Source organism: Antechinus flavipes, chromosome 5, assembly GCF_016432865.1.
Source record: "Antechinus flavipes isolate AdamAnt ecotype Samford, QLD, Australia chromosome 5, AdamAnt_v2, whole genome shotgun sequence".
NCBI classification, from domain to species: domain Eukaryota; kingdom Metazoa; phylum Chordata; class Mammalia; order Dasyuromorphia; family Dasyuridae; genus Antechinus; species Antechinus flavipes.
The window spans coordinates 273931408-273950807 of NC_067402.1; the positions used below are offsets into that span (position 1 = coordinate 273931408).

The 19400-nt window shown below is 34.0% G+C and overlaps 1 protein-coding gene across 2 annotated transcripts in view; it reads right to left on the bottom strand.

Annotated features, from left to right (window-relative positions):
- BLTP3B (bridge-like lipid transfer protein family member 3B) overlaps positions 1–19400 on the bottom strand; it is a 76539-nt gene that overhangs the window by 24277 nt on the left and 32862 nt on the right. For both annotated transcript variants that reach the window (XM_052001644.1, XM_052001645.1), the window contains exons 3-12: positions 17856–17894; positions 12470–12561; positions 10758–10947; positions 10004–10144; positions 8427–8597; positions 7041–7221; positions 5730–5813; positions 3755–3937; positions 3238–3356; positions 822–963 (exon numbers count right to left, since the gene is read on the bottom strand). In XM_052001644.1, coding sequence (XP_051857604.1) covers positions 822–963; positions 3238–3356; positions 3755–3937; positions 5730–5813; positions 7041–7221; positions 8427–8597; positions 10004–10144; positions 10758–10947; positions 12470–12561; positions 17856–17894 — 1342 coding nt within the window. The remainder of the gene's footprint in view (positions 1–821; positions 964–3237; positions 3357–3754; positions 3938–5729; positions 5814–7040; positions 7222–8426; positions 8598–10003; positions 10145–10757; positions 10948–12469; positions 12562–17855; positions 17895–19400) is intronic.

Here is a 19400-nt window from a genome sequence, read left to right on the forward strand (position 1 = left end):
TCAAGTCTTCCTAACTCAAGGCAACTGCTCTAACTACTATACCCCCAGTTATCCTAAATACACCAGAATATATCCCCTACATATCTGGCTAAAGTATGTGCAAAGTTTTAAAAGGAGAACTAAATCAAGATCCATTCTCAAGTCATTAATAAGACACAGACAGATGCATGACATCACTGATGAGAATACTCCTCCACCACTTCTATGACAATTTTCCTATCTGCTGTGATTCTGATCCAGAAATCATTTATAGTTGAGAAGAACATAAAAATGGCTTTCCATAAACTATTCTTCCCAATTCTTCATTTTAATACTGTCTAATACATCAGTGAGGGAGGGGAGAGGGAAGGAAAATGTTCCAATAAACATGAAAAAGTCCTATACAGCATTATTTCTAGAATATTTAATTTGAAAGAGCCATATATGCAGTAAATTAGCAGCTTAACTTTAAATTTTTAAAATGCTTTTGTGGAATAGTTTAACTTTTAAAAAATAAAATAAAAACTTGTTATCGGCTCTTAAAATTTACTATTTCAATTGTGCTAAGATGAAAATCTGCCTGCCAAAAGTTTATTTGTTTTGAAAGTAACACTAAAAATTTGTTTTTTATAAAATTCCACATTCATCCTAAATTATTAATTTTTTCCAGCAACTACAATTAAGTTAGATTTTACAAAAGAAAAATTAAAGCTTTCAGCATATTCTGAAAATACAATTTCTATATTTCAATTTTCACATGATTTTTCATCAAATAATCTTCAGAAGCTAAGAACTAAGTATGCATCAAATAAGTCATAAAAAAAGGAGAAAATATATCTTACTGGGAAAATCCTTGCCATCTGGATAGTAGTATTCTGTGAATTCTATATAAACAGCTGACATTTCTTGTGGAAGATAGAGGGATTTTTTATTGCAGGAAATCATAGTTTTGGGGGAAGATCGATATTGGTCAGCTGTAGAAACCTGCAAAAGAATCCAAGCTGCTTAAATGGCATTATTTTTAAAAATCAGGAATAAAATAGTTTACAAATAGAATCTGTAAAATCAAAGTATTTGAACAACAAAGTATTTGATTTTTAAAAATCTCCTTATAGCACCTTTAAAAGATCTACTTACAGTTTTAAAGAGGGATCTTGTTTCTCTCTAAACCCAAGGGATAAGTGTCAAAAGGAATTATGATTTAACTTTAATCTTTTGTAAAAACATTTCAGATGATTCTGAAATGACAAGGCAACAATGACTGCTTACCATATCATCTGACAAATGTATCACTAAAGATTAACTACAATAAATTCCAAGAGAGTAATATATAAAAATTAAAATTAAGCAACAGACATATAAAAGAAAAATTTCTTCCTAGTCTTGCCATATAAACTTTCCTTTTTAATTTATCTAATTTTATCTAAAAATTATCTAAAAAAAAGAAAAATACAAAATGGTTCTTAACCTTATGAATCCTCCCTTTCTGTTTCTGACCACAGAAAAAACATCAAAAAAGGAAGAAGGGACACAAATAATCACATTATGTTTAAGATACCAAGAAAGTTTAATTTGGCATTTAATATTCCAAACATAAAATCCTTAATTAATGACCAACAAGAAGAAAAGATACTGGATGAACTGAATTTTATCAGTCTTGACTTTTTTGTTATTTAAAAAAAAAAAAAAAACAAAAGAAAGAGTTGCAATTAAGTAGCTCAAAGTTTCTCTAAGGAAGGCAAACAAACAAATTGATGGAGGTTTTTTTTTTTTTTCAATTTACTATACAAAGCCAACAAGAAACATCATTTCACACAGCATTTGGTCATCCTATATAAGCAACAAAAAGAAAAAGAATAGTCATTTCAACACAAATATGAAAAAAGATGGAAGAAAGGGAACCTAGAAGTAACTGACCTTCAATTATAAAAAGAAACAAAAATCAGTAGGACAAATTAGGTATATATCATACAGAAGCAAGAGAACTGTATCAAAATGTTTGTAAAACTTAAAGACCTAAACAAGGAGGTTTTCACTATGCGATCAAAATTCACCAGAAAAACTGGAAATTAGGCTGGCAGAAATAAGGTTTGGACCAACATATCCCACCATATATAATAAAATATGCTCAAAATGGATATACGATCTAGACATAAAAAATCACATCAGAAACAAATTAAAGAAGCATGGAAGGAAATAACTTCAGCAACTATAGACAGAAAAAGAATTCATTACTTAATAATGATAGAAAGGATCACATTCAAAAAACCTCAAAAATTTTCATTATAAAAACTGAAAAAGTTTTGAATAGGAACAAAATCAATGCTGATAAAATTAGAAGAGAAACAATCAAAAGAGGAGGGAAGAGAACCTTTTTCTGATTATCAAAATTAAAAGTTATTCTTCCATGGATGAATGGTCAAAGGACATAAAAAAGCAGTTATCAAAGGAAGAAATCTAAGCTATCAATAACTATATTAAAATACTCCAAATCACTAGTAATTGGAAAAAAGAAAATTCAAACAACTGGGAGGTTCTATTACGTATCTCTCAGGATATTAAAAAAATCACTTAAAAAAAAAAAAAAAGAAGAAGAAGAAGAAAATGGGAGATGCTGGAGGGGCCTATGTGAAGAAAGGTACATTATCACACTGTTGGAAAAATGGTGAAGCCACTTTGGAAAGTGATTAGGAACTATGCCCTAAAAGTCAATAAATTATATATACACATTGACCCAATGTTACCACTAGTAAGCCTATATTCCAGAGAGATAAAAGAAACGAAGAAAAAAAAAAATCAAACGAATAAAAAAAATATTTATAATAGTGCTTCATCAAAAAAAATAGGGGGAAAAAAGGTGATCTTTCACTTGAGAATGGCTGAACAAATTGAGACATAAGGATATAATAAGATATTCTATACTGTGAGAGAACACTAGAAAATTTGCATGAAATGAAGAAGGGAGAAGTAAAGCAGAAACCAGAGAACCCTTTATGCAAGCATAATACAGTCAAGAAAAATAATCTTAAAGGCTCAATGGAATGATCGACCACAGACTGAGAAAGCTGTGATATATAAGTAGCTTGGGGTAAAATGAATGGAGAGAATTATCTTAAGCCTAAATTAAATTCAGGCACGTCAGACAGACCTAGACCAAATATTTCACTTTAAATCAAAGGGTAGCATTAACTTCCCAGAGCTATTGGTAAGAACTACTAAAATTTTTCACCTGTAACAGTGAAATTACATAGAACTTACCTGATATATATTGAAATCTGCAAGTCTAACCACCACAGAACTGGACATTAGTTTAACTTTTGATTGCTGAGATGATATAGAAGGAGTTCTAGAAATCCCTTTCGGCACTGACTCTTTCCCTATAAAAAACAAAACTTTTTAAAATGTATTGCAAAAACATTTTTCAAATGAATAGCACGGCCCTTTGTTATTAATAGAATTATTAGAAGTCGGCACTAGAAAACATTTATAATTAAAATGATCTCCACTCTTTTAAACAAGAAGCCTGCACACACATAAAAATACCCAAGATAATGTCTTCCAAGGCTTTGGGCTAAACCTACATCCTTTACCTCTATTGCTTCAAACGATATTACAAAAGGGCAAAAGGTATAGAAAAATCCTATTTTATACATATCAAAGTTTAATTTTTAGAGTATATCTTTTTAGAAATTAAGTAGAGAGAACAGAGAAAAAAGCCAATGTTATTATTCATATATGATAATGTAGTAATGTGACACTATTAGAGGAAACATACCTATTGGGACATGCTGAGATGGAGCATGTGTTGGGGATTTGGGAGGAGAATCAACATTATGATCTTTCACGGCCTGTTTAAGCATTTCAACATTGTAGCTGAACTCATCTAGCAGTTCTTTGGCCCATCCGTTTTTGGTCTTGGTGGCATCACTATAATGCATCCAGTGACTACAACTGTCTCCTGCAAATACCAAGAGACAGATTTAATTTCTTCTCCTTAGTTGAAGCTTTTAAATATGCAAGATTTTACAAGAGAGAGAGGCAACACAGCAGTGAATAAAGAGATAGTCTCGAAGACTCCAAGACCTGGCTTCACATTCCAATTCTCACATATTCTGGTTGGTCATTTAACTTTAGCGTTCCAGGAAAATCTCCAGAGAAAGAGCCAAAGGGGCTTCCTCATCCAAGAGGTCCCTGGATCAATGAAATCTCAGGCCCGGGCCCGTTACAAAGATGCTTTAATTTCCTAATTAGTCTACTAACTTTTAACTGATTGAAAGTGAAATAAATAGAAGCAGCTTATACACAATAACAACAAAATGGAAAAGAACAATCACAGCTAGTCAAATGGAACCAGCTGCTGTGGGAAGACTGGAGCACTAAGGACATGAGATAGGGTATATAATAGCAGACTTAGCTTACTTGTTTCTTAGTTTTGCTGAACTCTTTCTCTTTTTTATACTTGGCTATAAATAACATTCTTTGGGACAGAGAGGGAGCAGAGATGTATTAGAAGCAGCAAGGTGACAGGAAGATCTGGATTCAAATCCAGCCTCAGACACTTAGCAATTGTTTGATCTTAGGCAAATTATTTCACTCCTATTTGCCCCAGTTTCCTTACCTGTAAAATGGGGATAATTATAGCATCTATTTCCCAGGCTGTTGTGAGGAACAAAAGAAATAATCTATGTAAAGCATTTCCCACAGTGCCTGACACATAGTAAGCATGACATAAATATTAGCTATGATTATTATTATATTGGGAAATGTTGGTAATGTAAAAACAAAAGAAACTTTTTTTTTAATCTACTTTCTTTCAAATTCACCTGCTACCTATTTTGGTTTCTTAGAGATCCAAAAATGGGCAAAATCTGATTTCACAGAGATAGAACCAGATTGAAGCTAGTTAACTCTAAAACCACTTTTATGGGCTGTCAAATGACTTATCCTCAACACCAAGCGGAGCTGTTTGATAGTGTCAACCATGTAGGTGCCTTTCATTGGTCAGAATCTCAATTCTATAATTAGGGAGGGAAGTCCTGACAGTGAATTCAATACCAGTACAGGAAAGCTCTTCAATCAAAGAGGATTACAATTCAGTGGTGATCCTAATCTTTCAGGAAAATATTAAAATTGCCAAATTCTGGTGAAGACAAGTACCCTAAGTAGATTATATATCATGTATCTTTAAAAGTTCTTACAAAAAAGTTACACTTTCTTTTATCTTGTACATGTCAAAACAGAAAATACACTTTGTTTTGCTTCTGATGTTCTGAAATGTTCCTATCTTGTGTGATTTTTATAAAGGTATCAAAACCTCTTACTTGAGGTCTGCTAATTCAATCTGATTTAGTTTTAAATCATCATTATCTTAGTTTATTAGAAATTTTTAATTATACTAGGCAATCATTTTTAATTAGCATAGAGTCCAGCCTCAATATCCTTTAAGTGTCTTCCACAAGTTACAGAATTTGACTAGAAATACTGATGAGAAAAAAGAACAAAAAACAAAAAATAGGCATCATATAAAATGAGGATGAAAAAAAGAATATCATTTTGAGAGAGAAAAAAAAATCTGAAAATCACATCTCCAAAACATTATTTTGCTAGATCTATACAATCTAGAATCCTTCATTAAAAAAAAACAAAACAAAAAAAGTTTGCATTATTTTAAGGAAAGAGAATTTCATAATAAGTAAAGCATATTAGACATAATTTAAGATGCTCTCATCTTGAATTTTTGTTTTACATACCTGCTTTGTGATAAGGATAATAATCTACAGTTAGATGACTAAAAGAGAGTTGCATGGCTCCTCCAGTAATACGTCTACTAGTGTCTGCAAAAGAACAAACAATTAAGTGTAACACGGTCTTAATTTGTCATTATTTAGTAAATATCATTTAATAGTGACTTATTATTCAGTCACTTTTTAAGTTCAATTCTTCAGACTCCACTTGGAGTTTTATTGGCAAAGATATTGGAATGATCTGTCATCTCTTTCTCTCTTCAGCTCTCTGTCACATTTTACAGAAGTGGAAACTAAGACAAAAAGGGCTAAATGACTTGCCCAATATTTCAGTTTCTAAGTGTCTGAAGCTGGATTTGAACTTGGAAAATGAGCCTTCCTGACTCCAGGTCCAACACTTTATCCACTGTGCCATCTAGATGCCCCAATATATGACTAATATTCCTGATTAAAGCAAATTATAATTAAATATACATAGAAAGTTAATTTCAGGCTAAAATTTCAAAAAAAAAAATTCGAACTTGTCTACTTTAAATAAAATAAAATAAGACAAAAGATAATGTAATTGTCTGAATGACACTGGCAGATCAAAGTAACTAGTGTTGAGAAAAGAATTAACTAGAGTTCATATGGACATGTGGAAATAAAGAAGTATTGTCACCCAAAGCTAACTGGCCCAAATGGCCATAAGCTTAACCACCGTGGTCTAGCCAACTGCTTAGCTGGCTAGGCCTATTTTGTGTAGATAATGGTAGCTGTCATAATTCTTTTATATATATAATTTATATACTGAAGCATGCCACTGGCACAGAGAAACTTACTTCTGGTCTAACACTGATTGCTAAAGAGCTGTCCAGAATCTCTGAAGCTTAGTGTCAAACAGGGGAATGTCAGGCTAACTAAAGAAGCTATCTGATAAACAATGAGCTATGGGGGGAGGGGGAAGATAAAGCAGAAGAGGCCCTAGAATCCAAATGGCAGGTAGGAATTTCTTCAACATCTGTGAATAATCCATGTGGACATCATTAGGAATGTACTATAGACTGAATTTCTTTACAAAGACAAGCCCATAGTAGCATAAAAGACAGATGCAGAGAGCAAGTCTTGCATTGCCATAACCCTCCCAGGGTCAGCATCTCAATCAAGGGCTCATTCATCAATCTTTTTACCTAACAGCTAAAGGCAGGCTTAGTAAAACATAACAAAACCATCTGCAGCATTGCTGTCATGATAGTTCTAATTGGAGAAGAGCCAATCTTGTCCTGTAATCCATTAGAGAATCACCAAAAATGGACTCAAATGTGCTGGATTTATTACCTTTTTCTTTAGCGTGAATGTCATCACATATATGCAGATCTAGATGAGAAATGACTAAGTGATGGGAGGTTTCTTTAACATCAAAATCATTGAAGAGTTTTGCAATGGTATCGTTGAGGTCAGGCACAGATGATGTATGAGGTGTCTTCACCTGCTGAGAACTTGGAGCTGGAGTAGAGCTCTGAAAAGATTAGAACCCATCATCATGATGACCAGCCCTCTGTGGAGGATTTGTGGGACCATATGAACAAGGATTACACAGGGCGAGAAAGGGAAAACCCACTTTGATGGGATCATAGATCAACTGAAGAATCAGAGAACCACTCCAAGTTACTATTTAAAACTTCATGTACTTAGGAAAACTTCAATAAGTACAGTAGTCTAGTTATTGAAAAATCAGTACATTATTTTTAAACATCTTTAAAAACAAACAAACAAACAAAAAAACTCAGACTGTCTAAAACTGTTGTTCAAAACTGGTAAGAGTGATTTTTAGCAGTGAATCAAGTCCTTGAGCCTATGAGGGTGTAAATCAGTACAGTTGAGGTTTTTTCTCTTCCTAAAGGAGCTAGGATTTTTCTGGAATCTGTCATCTAGCTGGATAACCAGGAAAGGATCTGTATTAAATAGCAGGAAGGACAAAAGAGTATTTATAGGAATGCATGTACTTCTAATAGCTTCAAAATATTCATTTAAGATGGTGACCAGTGGTAGGACCTAATTAGGAATCACTGGACTACTTATTTTAATTCAATTCAAACATTAGGCAATTGAGATGTGCAAGTTAACCCAAAGTGGTAGGTGATAAGATTATGAAGACAGAAAAAGCTCTGTCCTCAAAGATCTTAAATTTGACTTCAATAATTATTTAAGAGATAACCAAAATGGAGGGCAAATGATCCTCTGCCTTTAAAAAAGCCCAACATTAACCACAGAAAAAGTTGGTGCAGATGTTTTGAAGAATGTAGAGCTCCTATCAGCTTCCTCTCTTCCAGAGCAACCCCATTCTTGGACTGTATCTTCATTACATACTATGGCCACAAAAATCCAATCGCTTAGGGCTAAGATTTTGGTAATGGGCCTCTCCCAATTTAGTCTTAACCTATCCTAAGATAGCAATGCTTGCCGCATGGTAGGGCCATCCAGCCTAAGAATAAGAATAAGCTCTGACAGGCAACAAGTGCATCCTCCAATTGTTCTCAGTTTCCTCCTTTTGTGTCCATTAAAAGTGAAATAATCAAAGATACTAGGGAGTTTTTTCCCTAAACTGACAGAAATAATGTTTTTACTTAATCAAAGACCTAAAAGTCTACTGCTTGTCAATTAAGCATTTTGCTTTTTATATTAGTCCCACAAGGGCAATAATCCATTAACTGAATAGCATACCTGGGTAGACTCCGAAGCCATGCTCTTCCTCTGTTCTGTTGATTTCTCTATTGCTTCACTAAGGGACTTTGCATACTGCACCATTGCCTTCAACTGGGAATCCGTTAAAACCCATAACAAGTCATCCAATATTAGCACCAACTTTGTTGCTATGACATTGCAGTCCTTTAACTGTTGAACAAAATCAATTTATGGAAACAAATCTTGATGTAAATATTTTTGGTTTGAATTTGAAATTTTTTTAATGGCATTCAATGTAGAGGTTTTCTCCATAAAAAACTAAAGCCTATTTCCTCCGACACTTTAGTACTATTTTTCTAGAATAAAAACTGAAATGAGGAAGAAAATTCCAGCTTTTAATATAGTTCTCAAAAATAATGCATTAAACAATTTCGTATTCCGATTGAATAAATGTTAATGTGTGGTTCGGCCCTTTTAATTGTATCCAATTCTTTGTGACCCCATTTGGGGTTTTCTTGGCAAAAGCCAAGAAGTAGTTTGCCATTTCTTTCTCCTGCTCATTTTAGTGATGAAGAAACTGAGGGAGGCAGGATTAAGTGACTTATCCAGGAGTCACACAGCTAGTAAATGTCTGAAGCCAGATTTGAACTCAGGTCCTTTCGATTCCAGGCCCAGCATTCTCTCCACTGACGTCAGTGTACTATGAGCAATATGGTTATATTATGGCAGCATCTTATCTAGATATAGTGGAATACATCAAAGATTCAAAATCTCCTGGCTTTTAGTACTTCCTCCAGCTACACAGAGGGTAAGTGTGCTATGCTCTGCAGACAATTTTCATTAACTCCCATGCCTGGAAAAAAATAAATAAATAATGATCCTGTGACTAAAACTGAACTGATAAAAGATATGAAATCCATGACTGGGCCTATTTTCAAAGTACTGCCAATATGATCAGAACAGTTAGTGTTCATATTTTGTTAAGAACTTAAAAGTCCACAGACATTTCCATGCAATGATAAACCAGAACAGAAATCTATTAGGGGATAGATTATGCTCTATTAATATAATTCTGCTGCCCCTTGCAATACGAAAACCATTAGCAGAATTCAATTTGAACTTTGAGAGTGGAAAACTATTTACAAAAGCTCTTGGCAAAAATGGTTGCACTGAACATATAGAGTACAGTTTTGATTTTATTGATAAATAAAATGAGAACCATACCAACATATCTTCTCTAACAAGTCATTTCCTAAATCATAATAGACTGTAAACCTGACATTTCTCAAAGCAGGACCCTTCCTATAAAATCAGCTGCTTTCCCAATGTCCTCCAATTTTAGTAATACTTACTGAAATCTGGTAGAAATATAGACCCTACTGCAAAACTGAATGAACACATTTTTCCATCAAACTAGTTTAAATGTTTGTATTGTGATCTGACAGTGCTCCTCCAGATCATTAGAGTGCCTTTCTTCTAACTCTGGATACCAGGATTTACTTCTACAATCCAATATTCTACTCAAAAGGTTTATTTTTAACCTTACTACTACTACAGTAATTAACAATGAGAGAAGAGAATATAAAAATAAAACAGTTATAACCTTGTAGACTTACTCTTCTTTTGAGTGTGACTCTAATTTTTGATTGGTTAGTTATTAGTCGAACTGGAGCGCTCATGATTTCAAGATGAGAACTTTGGATAGCATCTGCTTCTATTCGGATCATCTGCCAATTAATTTCTTTAAATGTCAAAATCTAAAAAAATACATATACAGTCTTTAACTGTAGAAATGGAATACAGAATACATTATTAAAAGTGGAAGAAAGAAATGTATATATAATAATATGCAGAAAAAATTTAATTCCTATTTCTAATAATAATAATAATAAAGGTTTCTCATGTTATTGTGCAGTTTTTTGTTAACCTTTTTATTAAATATAAGAATTTGTTTTTCTTATAAATTTAGTTAAAATTACTTCATAATCACATAACTTGGGGGAGCACTTTAAATTTTAAATAAACCAATTCACTTGTAGGAAGTAGGTATAAGCTGCAATCAATCATGATAATCAATATAAATTTAACCAACATATTCAGTTTCTCAATTTTTCACATTAAAGAGAAGGAAAAAACAGGGCCATTAATCTTTAACATTAAAAGAACAATTTCAATGAAAGCATTTAATGTACAATTACCATTAAATAATTACAAGTGCAATGGAAACATATGCAACCTAAAAATGAAAGATCAGCAAAGGAAATGGCATGTCAATGTGTCAGAAGCACAGAGAGATGTGCTTACTCTAAATTTTTCCTGTTACTCACTTGTGGCCAAAAAGATCCATTTAAAGAAAAATATTGGTTTTACCTCTCCACGCTGCACATCTTGAATACGAGTGCATCTTAGGTCTCCGTGCTGCCAGTTTGTATTTACACTATAGATTCTTAGCTGGGAAAGTTCAAATGAAGCATTGAAAGCTTTTGCACCAATTCGGATGATAATCGAATTTACAGAAACGGTAATCCCTTCTACTACTTTTTCTGCAAAACCATATTCACTGAAAAAAAATAAAAGGTAAATCTCTTAATGCTAAAGAATGGGTTTGTTAAAAGAAAAAAAGGCACCTTTTAATACCTTTACCTAGTACATGAATAAAAGATCTGATATTGATTTAAAAATTTGAAATTGTACATTATCACTTTAAAAACATTACTTTCAATATGTCTTTGGATGAAATAAAATATACATCATTTCAGTTAAGCTATAAGAGATGTTATTAACTGCATGACAATTATTTGAAACATGAATGGTGATAAATAGAAACAGCTGCTAAATGTAATGTGGGATTAACAATATACAGGGAATATGAACAATCCTGAAAAGGACCTAACTGCCCTTCATTGTCTTTATTATGTTATTATTAATAAAACCATACATTTGCTCTTAAGCAAGATTTTTAGAACACTAGCCTCTTTATAAAACATGCAACAAACAGATATAAGCTTTAGCAGCAGTGCTTTTTAATGCTGCAAAAAGTCTGCTAAATCTCATCATATGATGAGGTCCTGAATGGTATTTTGAACAGAGAAACTAAAGAATTGATCCCTGAGGCAAGCAGGGAAAAAGCATTGATAGAAATCAGTTTAGCTCCATGGCCCCAACCTGAAATTTAAGTTATGTCAAGCCCCTGAGTCCCATCCTTTGTAGAAGTTTCCAACAATCTCACCTTGCCATGCCCTGTCAGGAATCCCAATCATGTTCCTGAAGTTAAGGTCATTTCATGGGTGGTGCCTTCCTTTGAATCAGTCCACTACAGTACTCTACTTCATAGTGTCTATCCATTTCCCCTTCCTCTATGCCATGTGGTATCTCCCCTAACTCCACTCTGCTCCCCAACCCCACTTCTCCTCCTTTCAGCTAACTCTTTTAGGGGTGCTCCCTTTCTACTAGATAACTGTGAATTCCATTGAGGAACTTGTCTTTCATATGCTATCTCACTCTATTTCATATTCACCATTCCTGGTGGTCTATTGTATCCCTTCATTTTGTCTGTAACCTATTCCTCCAAATAAATCTACCTTTTGCCAAACAGAATGGCCATTATGAATTCTTCACGTGCCCAAACCCCAACTTTGAGTGCCTGCCATCATCTGTCTACACAACCTACATTATGTTGGCCCTCAAACCATATCATTTGGTACCAAACCCCACATTACAAACCACATTAGAGCCACTTGACATTTTCAAAGACGATAAAGCTATATCAAGTCAACTCCTGGTTCCTCCCAAGCTGATAAACTTTATTATCCTGTGGGCCATGTATGCTTGGCACCCTGGCCAGGGGATGGAAAGGCAACTAAAATCCACCAATCAACTCGGATAATTCTAGGGGTCAGTGACTCAACAGGAAAATGTTTAAAGGGAAATTTAGCAGAAATTTTATCTTGAAATGGGGATTGCAGATGACAGAGCTTCAACGTGTTAACAATACTGTACTCCACACAGTAATAATGAAGAGCTGGCTACATCTAACAATGCACATCATGGAAATCAGCATTTCTATTCGCCTAACAACTGACCTCTGTCCTGAAGCAGTTGCAATAGGTGAGGGGCCGTTGGGGAGCCTGGGTTCTTCACATGTGCTCATTTCCATTATTACTTTATCCAGGGACTAAGGAAAATATACCAAACAAATAAAAATTGTCAATACTTCAATATCAGTATTATTATTGTTATTATTAAGATTTTACTTTCTGCATATTCAACTTTTGGGAGAACCATAGTTTAGAAAGAGGACTCATCCCTAAAGGATATTCTAGTAAAGGGTTTTAACACAAATAAAGTTCAGTAGATATAAAATATTATAAGAAAAGTACACAAGAGATATAAAAACAAAAGGTTCTAGGAGCCTCTAAAATGAGCAAAAGAGATAAGGTCATAACCAAGTTTGGAAATACATTCAGAAAATGTTTAAAGCAGATTTAGTCTTTTGTTGCCCCAGGTTACAAATAAAGATTAAAAGAGAGAAAGCAATTTGAAAGGAGCCCCCGGAAAAATCCTATTCAGGTTACATCTAAGTCATCAGGCCAAGGAGTTATAAAGAGCTAATATTTCCTACTTTAAAAACCTGGAGAGAAGACTAGGATGGGGGAGAACAGAGCTGAGATTATAACTATCTCTGAAAATATAAATGGCTCTCCTGTACTTTCTGCTTGGCTCTGGGGAGAATAACTGAGAATAATGGATGGTATTTACAAAAAGGCAAATTTACAGGAAATAAAGAAAAACTTCCTAACAATTAAAGACATAGAAAAGAAGCAGAGACTGCTTCAGAACCAAGGTTAAACACGACTTCTTATTCTGGGTATCATGTACTTGTTTTATTCAATATTCTGCTATTTATATTTCCATATAATTGTTTTTTTCTTGTAAGTTTATATGTTTTAGTTTTTGCAGGTAAAAACTGAATTTGAGAAGGGATCCTGAGGATTTAATGCCTACCAAAGGTAGCTAGGACATAAAAAAGCTTAACAACCTGTAGCCCTTTCCAAGCTTAGGATTCTAGAATTTCAACTCAATTTAAAATGAATGAGACATCTACTACATATAAGGTATTTTGCTAAGTGCTAGTGACATGAAGAAAAATGAAAGAGGTCCAGCATCTCAAATAGTTTACATTCTACTGGATAGAAGGGTAGGGAAAAGAAGTATTTATAAAGCACCCATTGCGTGCCAGACACTGTGCTAAATACTTTATATTGGATCCTTTATAACAACCCTCCATAGATGGTACTCTTATTAGCCCCATTTTACAGTTGAATAAATCAAGGCAGAAATAATTTAAGTGATTTGTCCATGCTCTGAGATAGTAAGCATCTCAGATGAAATTTTAATTCAGGTCTGCTTGACTCTGGTTCCAGTACTCTATCCATTGTGCCATCCAACTGGAAACAACACATAATTTGAGGAGAAAGAGAGATGGAAAGAGAGACAGAGACAAAGACATTAAGAGAGAGAGACAGACAGGAAAGGAGACAGAGTCAGAAATGGGGGATGGGGAGAAAGAGACAGAAACAGAAACAAACAGACAAATAAAAAGACAGAGAGAGAGAGACATACAGACAGAAAAAAAGGGGGAGTATCAGGAGGGTTTCACAGAAGAGGTATCCTTGTTTGAAATCTTAAGATAAGAACTCTGAGACAGAAGTAAAGAGGAAATCTATTGTGAACATGAGAGACATAGTTTGTGCAAGCTCCCTGAACCAGGAGATAAAATGTTGAGTTTAGGAAACAACAAGGAATCCAGTTTGACTAGACTGGACTTTATTCCCATAAAAGGGAATAACATGAAACATAGCTGGAAAGTTAGGACTGAGATCAATTATCAAGGAACTACAAATGGCTGAGGGACCTAAATCCAGACTACCAAGGGGGGCAGGAGGAAGACAATGAGATCTTGGTCAAAACTAGCTACTCCTCTATAATTCCCAAATCTTCTACAACATAGTCTGATAAATCCAGAGTAGATATCTAAATGGAAAAAACTTCATCAACAACTTTTATTTGCAGCCTACTATATTCTAAGCATTGTGTTTGATGCTGGGGAAACATGTACAAGGAATGAAACAATCCCTACTTAGAAAGAACTTGAAACACTGCAACGGGGGAACAATAAGACTATATGAATAAATAAATAGCACAAATATCAAGGAAATAAACACAAAAATATACAAAGTAGTTAAATCCAAATTAGTTGGGGAGGGAGAGTGATCTAGAACAGCTTCCGCAGAAGGTGGCATCCATGCTGTTAGGATAAGGAGGCGATGCAATCCAAGCATGAGGGGTGGCTAGTACAAAGGTGTATGGCAAAGGGAAATGAGGAAGCTAGTATTTTTGCTGATTTGATTTTGTTGATTTGATGAGAGGGAAAGTAATGTCCTAAGGGTTTGGAAAGATCAGTTAGGGGCAAGTTGTATGGAGTTTTCGAAGCTAAATAGTCACTGGAATTGATTGGTTTAGAGAATTCAAATAACCAGACATCTATTTTTAAAAAATCAGCCCCAGCAGGCAGAATGGATTATGTGGGAAGACACCTAAGGCAGGGGGACAATAATGAAGCTGTTGGAACAATCTCTGCAAAAGATGATGAAGGTCTCATCTAAAGGGGTGGTAGAGAGCAAGAGCCACATGTGAGAGATTTTGTGAAGTTAAAAATGTCGACTTAACAAGTGACTACATATGTAGAATGAGGAAAAGTGAATTGTGAGAGATGACACAGCATCAATAAAATATGCCACCTGTATTTAAGATAATAAACAAAAATCTTTCTTTCAGGAAAATGCTCCATCCTGAGGTGTGTGTCACCACAGTAAAAAATAAATGTTAGAAAGTCTATCATTTATTTCATCATTTAATTTAACTTAATATGTAGTAAATGACTCTGCAAAAAATCACTATGGCAAGACCTGAGGGTATACAGATAGATTCAACAGAGACTCTGCTCTTGATGAGCTTACATTCAAGGTGAGAGAGATGACCACAGACACAGATAACCAAGAGTAGAGAAAATAAAATCTGTGCAAAGGCGTGGGCAAGGCAATGTGCTGCATAGAAATCAGAAAAGGAAGAAATCAAGTTTACCTGTGAGAGAAGAGAAGAACAGGAAAGACTTCTAGGAGGAAATGGCACCAACTGATTTAGGCCTGGAAAGGAGGGAGGGATTTCAACAGAAGGAGATGAACACTATTCTAGCTGACAAGGGCAGGAAGAGAACAGATAGAGAATACAATTCCACGTTTCAAATTAAGTGAAACGGACTGCTTTGAGACAAGATTAGAAAAGTGGTATGGATCCATATTGTGGAGGCCTTGAATGCCAGGATCAGGAATTTCATGTTTTATTCAGCAGACAAAAGTCACTTTTTAAATTTTTTAATAAAGTATTGGTACAGAGATGTATTTTAATTAGGAAAATTACTGGAGCAACAATATGAAGAGTGGATTAAAGAGGAGATAGACTAGAACACTTTGGAAACCAGTAAAAGGGTCTTAACTAATTGAAATAGCCTTAACTAGGATAGTCAGAGTGAATATTATACCTTTGACATAGTACTAAAAATAAAGTATGGGTCAAGAGCAGATCAAGGAAAGAAGCTCAGGATCAGACAGTAAGATTTAAATATTTTATTGCTGTCATAATTAAAGCAGGGACTATTTTTGTTTTTATTATTTATTTTAAGCATTCTTTCTTAATTTTAATTTTGAGTTCCAAATTCCAAAGTCCCTCCTTCCAAATCCTCCTCACTCATTGAGAAGGCTGGTAACAAGGTATCAATTATACACATGAAATCAGACAAAACATATTTTCATATTAGCCATCTCAAAAAAAAAAGCAAGACATTTTTGTTTTTCTTCCCGGGTTATTTCTACCTTCTGAATTCAATTCTCCCTGTGCAACAAGAAAACTGTTCGGTTCTGCACACATACATTGTATCTAGAATATACTGTAACCTACTCAACATGTAAAGGACTGCTTGCCATCTGGGGGAGGGGGTGGAGGGAGGGAGGGGAAAAATTGGAACAGAAGTGAATGGAAGGGATAATGCTGTAAAAAATTACCCTGGCATGGGTTCTGTCAATAAAAAGTTATTTAAAAAAAAAAAAAAGCAAGAAAAAAATAAAGTGAAAAAATATAATCAATTTGCAATTAGGGTTAATCAATTCTCTCTCTAGAGATAAGATAACATTTTTCATCATGGATCCTTTGGAATTTCTTGGATCACTGTCATTATAATCAAAATAGCCAAATATTTTACAGTTGATTATCATATAATATTCTTGTGTACAATATTGTCCTGGTTGTGTTCACTTTATGCTGCATTAGTGCATGTAACTCTTCCCAGATTTTTCTGAAACCATCCTCTTCCTCATTTCTTATGGCACAATATTATTTCCATCACAATTGTATACGACGTGTTCAGCCATTCTCCAGTTGACGGGCATCCCCACAATTTCCAATTCTTTACTACCACAAAAAGAGCTGTTATAAATATTCTTGTTCAAAAAGGTCCTTTTCTTCTGTATCCTTTTAGGATACAGATCTAATAGTGACATTGCTGAATATATATGCAGTTTCATAGACTTTTGGAAATAGTTCCAAATTGCTCTCCAGGATGGCTGGACTGGTTCAGAAGTATACCAACAGGGCATTATTAGTGTGCCTGTTTTTCCACATCCCCTCCAGGATGTGTCACTTTTTTTTTCTTTCAAGATAGCCAACCTGACAAAGTTTTAATTTGCATTTCTCCAATCAATAGTGATATAAAGAATTTTTCTTTCATATGGCTATAGATAGCTTTGACTTCTTTTTCTGAAAACTGCCCACTCATACCCTTTGAACATTTAGGCTCTTATTTTTACGAATTTGATTCAGTTCCCTATATATTTGAGAAATGAGACCATTATCAGAGAAATCTGCTATAAAAAATTTCCCCCAATTTCTTTCAAATCTTAGCAGATTTAAATACTGTTAGGAAAGATTAGAAGCTGGAATTCTAGAGATGAAAAGAACTTCAAAAGGAGTCTTGTACAATTCCCTCATTTTACAGATGAAGAAATTAAGGCCAATAAAGAACTTTCTCATGTTTACCCGGTTGGCTTACAGCAGAATTGGGAAAAGATGTATTTTTCCTACTTATTTAATTTATATTTCTATAGTGCTTTAGAGTTCATAAAGTACTTGACATAATCATGCTAATTTGATCTTCCAAACAACCCTGTGAGGGAAGCAGAACAACAGATGATAAAATGAAGGACCAGCAGTTAAGTGATTTAACTACAGTCACAAAACTGACCTGCAGACAAGGCTTTGTTTATTGTTGTTGATTTGAAATAGCAGCCTCATTTGAATGCACTATCTAAATTTACTTCTATAAATTTTCATTTCTGAGATACCTGCAAAACTTACCAAGCATATTGGGTGTGTTTTCAATTTCGTCCAAGGAATCTGAAAAAGAAAAAAAGTATTAAACACTTCAAAGTGAATCCTTAAAATTTTTAAGAATAATACCACATTAAGGTAAAATGCATTTTTACATTTTTATACTTGCAGGAAAAATATATCAGATTTTTTTCTTAATCTTAGATAGTAAAATAATAAAATTAAAGAATTAATTCATCTTTCAACATTAAAGATATTATTTTAAATTTGTGTAGAGAAAATAATATTGCCATTTTGGAGAACACTGAAATACTCTTAACTATATTGAAATAATCTTAACAAAGATAATCAGAGTGAATAAGAGAATAATAAGTGAATTTTTGGTCTTCTATCACTAAAACTCATCTCTGATTTACAGACAAATTAGGATCACACAGTTTACCTGGCTGGCCTCATCTCTGAATTCAGACTTTGGAAATGAAACCAAACATGATGACTGATTATATATGTAAAAAGTGTTGTTGTCGTTTGTTTTCTAAGATGACCAAAATGACATCACTACGTTAGAATCGAGTTACAATATGTCTGACTGTGGCTGATCAAAGGTGACTCCTCTACTAAAACAAGAGCTAGAAGAAATGGAAAAACTTTACATAGAAAACTCCTAATTTTTCAAGGAAAGTATGAAAAGTTTCTTTTAAAAATTTTTATTTCAAAATTCAGAATTTCATCTCAGGAGTCTAGAAAGCCAATATTTTGACTCACTAGACTGCATCTAAATTTTGTCTTTTTGGTTACAGAAATGGCAGTAAGCAAAACACATGATTTTTCTGCTTTCTCTCTTCATCTTAACAGGAAGAATCAAAGATTCCCCAATTGGTTACCAATAGTTCTCTAAATAAGAGAGATCTAATGAGAGGAGAAAAGGCAAAAACAAATGAGTTAAATAAAAGAAAAAAAGAACAAACTATTTTAAAAATTCAGTAAGTAACATAGTATTGGAGGGAGAGTAATCTCCAAAACAAAAATAAACAGTGAAAATTCTATGTATTCACAGAACAAAGCTAAAAAGCATCTTTAGAAACCATTTAGTGCTACCTCTTCACTATAGAAAGTCAGGAAAGTGAATTGTTGAAGTTCATTCATAAAAGGCCTTTCTTCCAATGGCTCTGTGGAGCACAGATGCAACCATAAGCTATGGAAACTCAAACTTTGGGAAGCATTATCAAAACTAGAATAGCTCACAAGAGGCCAGGCCACAAACTGCATTTCTACTGTTCTTGTTGAATCTATGTAAGTCAGAGAGGTTTTCACCAGAGCAAGGGCCACCAGATGAGGATTTTTTTTAAAGACAGCAACACACAAAAAAATCTAAGGTATGAAGAAGTTGTAATGTGGAACTATGAAAAACAAATGACCAAAAGGATGCCCCCACAGACCTTTTAATGCACTGAAGAAATTTCAATTTCCCAAGAAATATCGGGTGGTACTGTTGCTGATTGTGCTCACCATTGAAAGAGCACAGCTGACAATGAGACTGTTAAAAGGACTTTTAAAAACTTTAGGAATCAT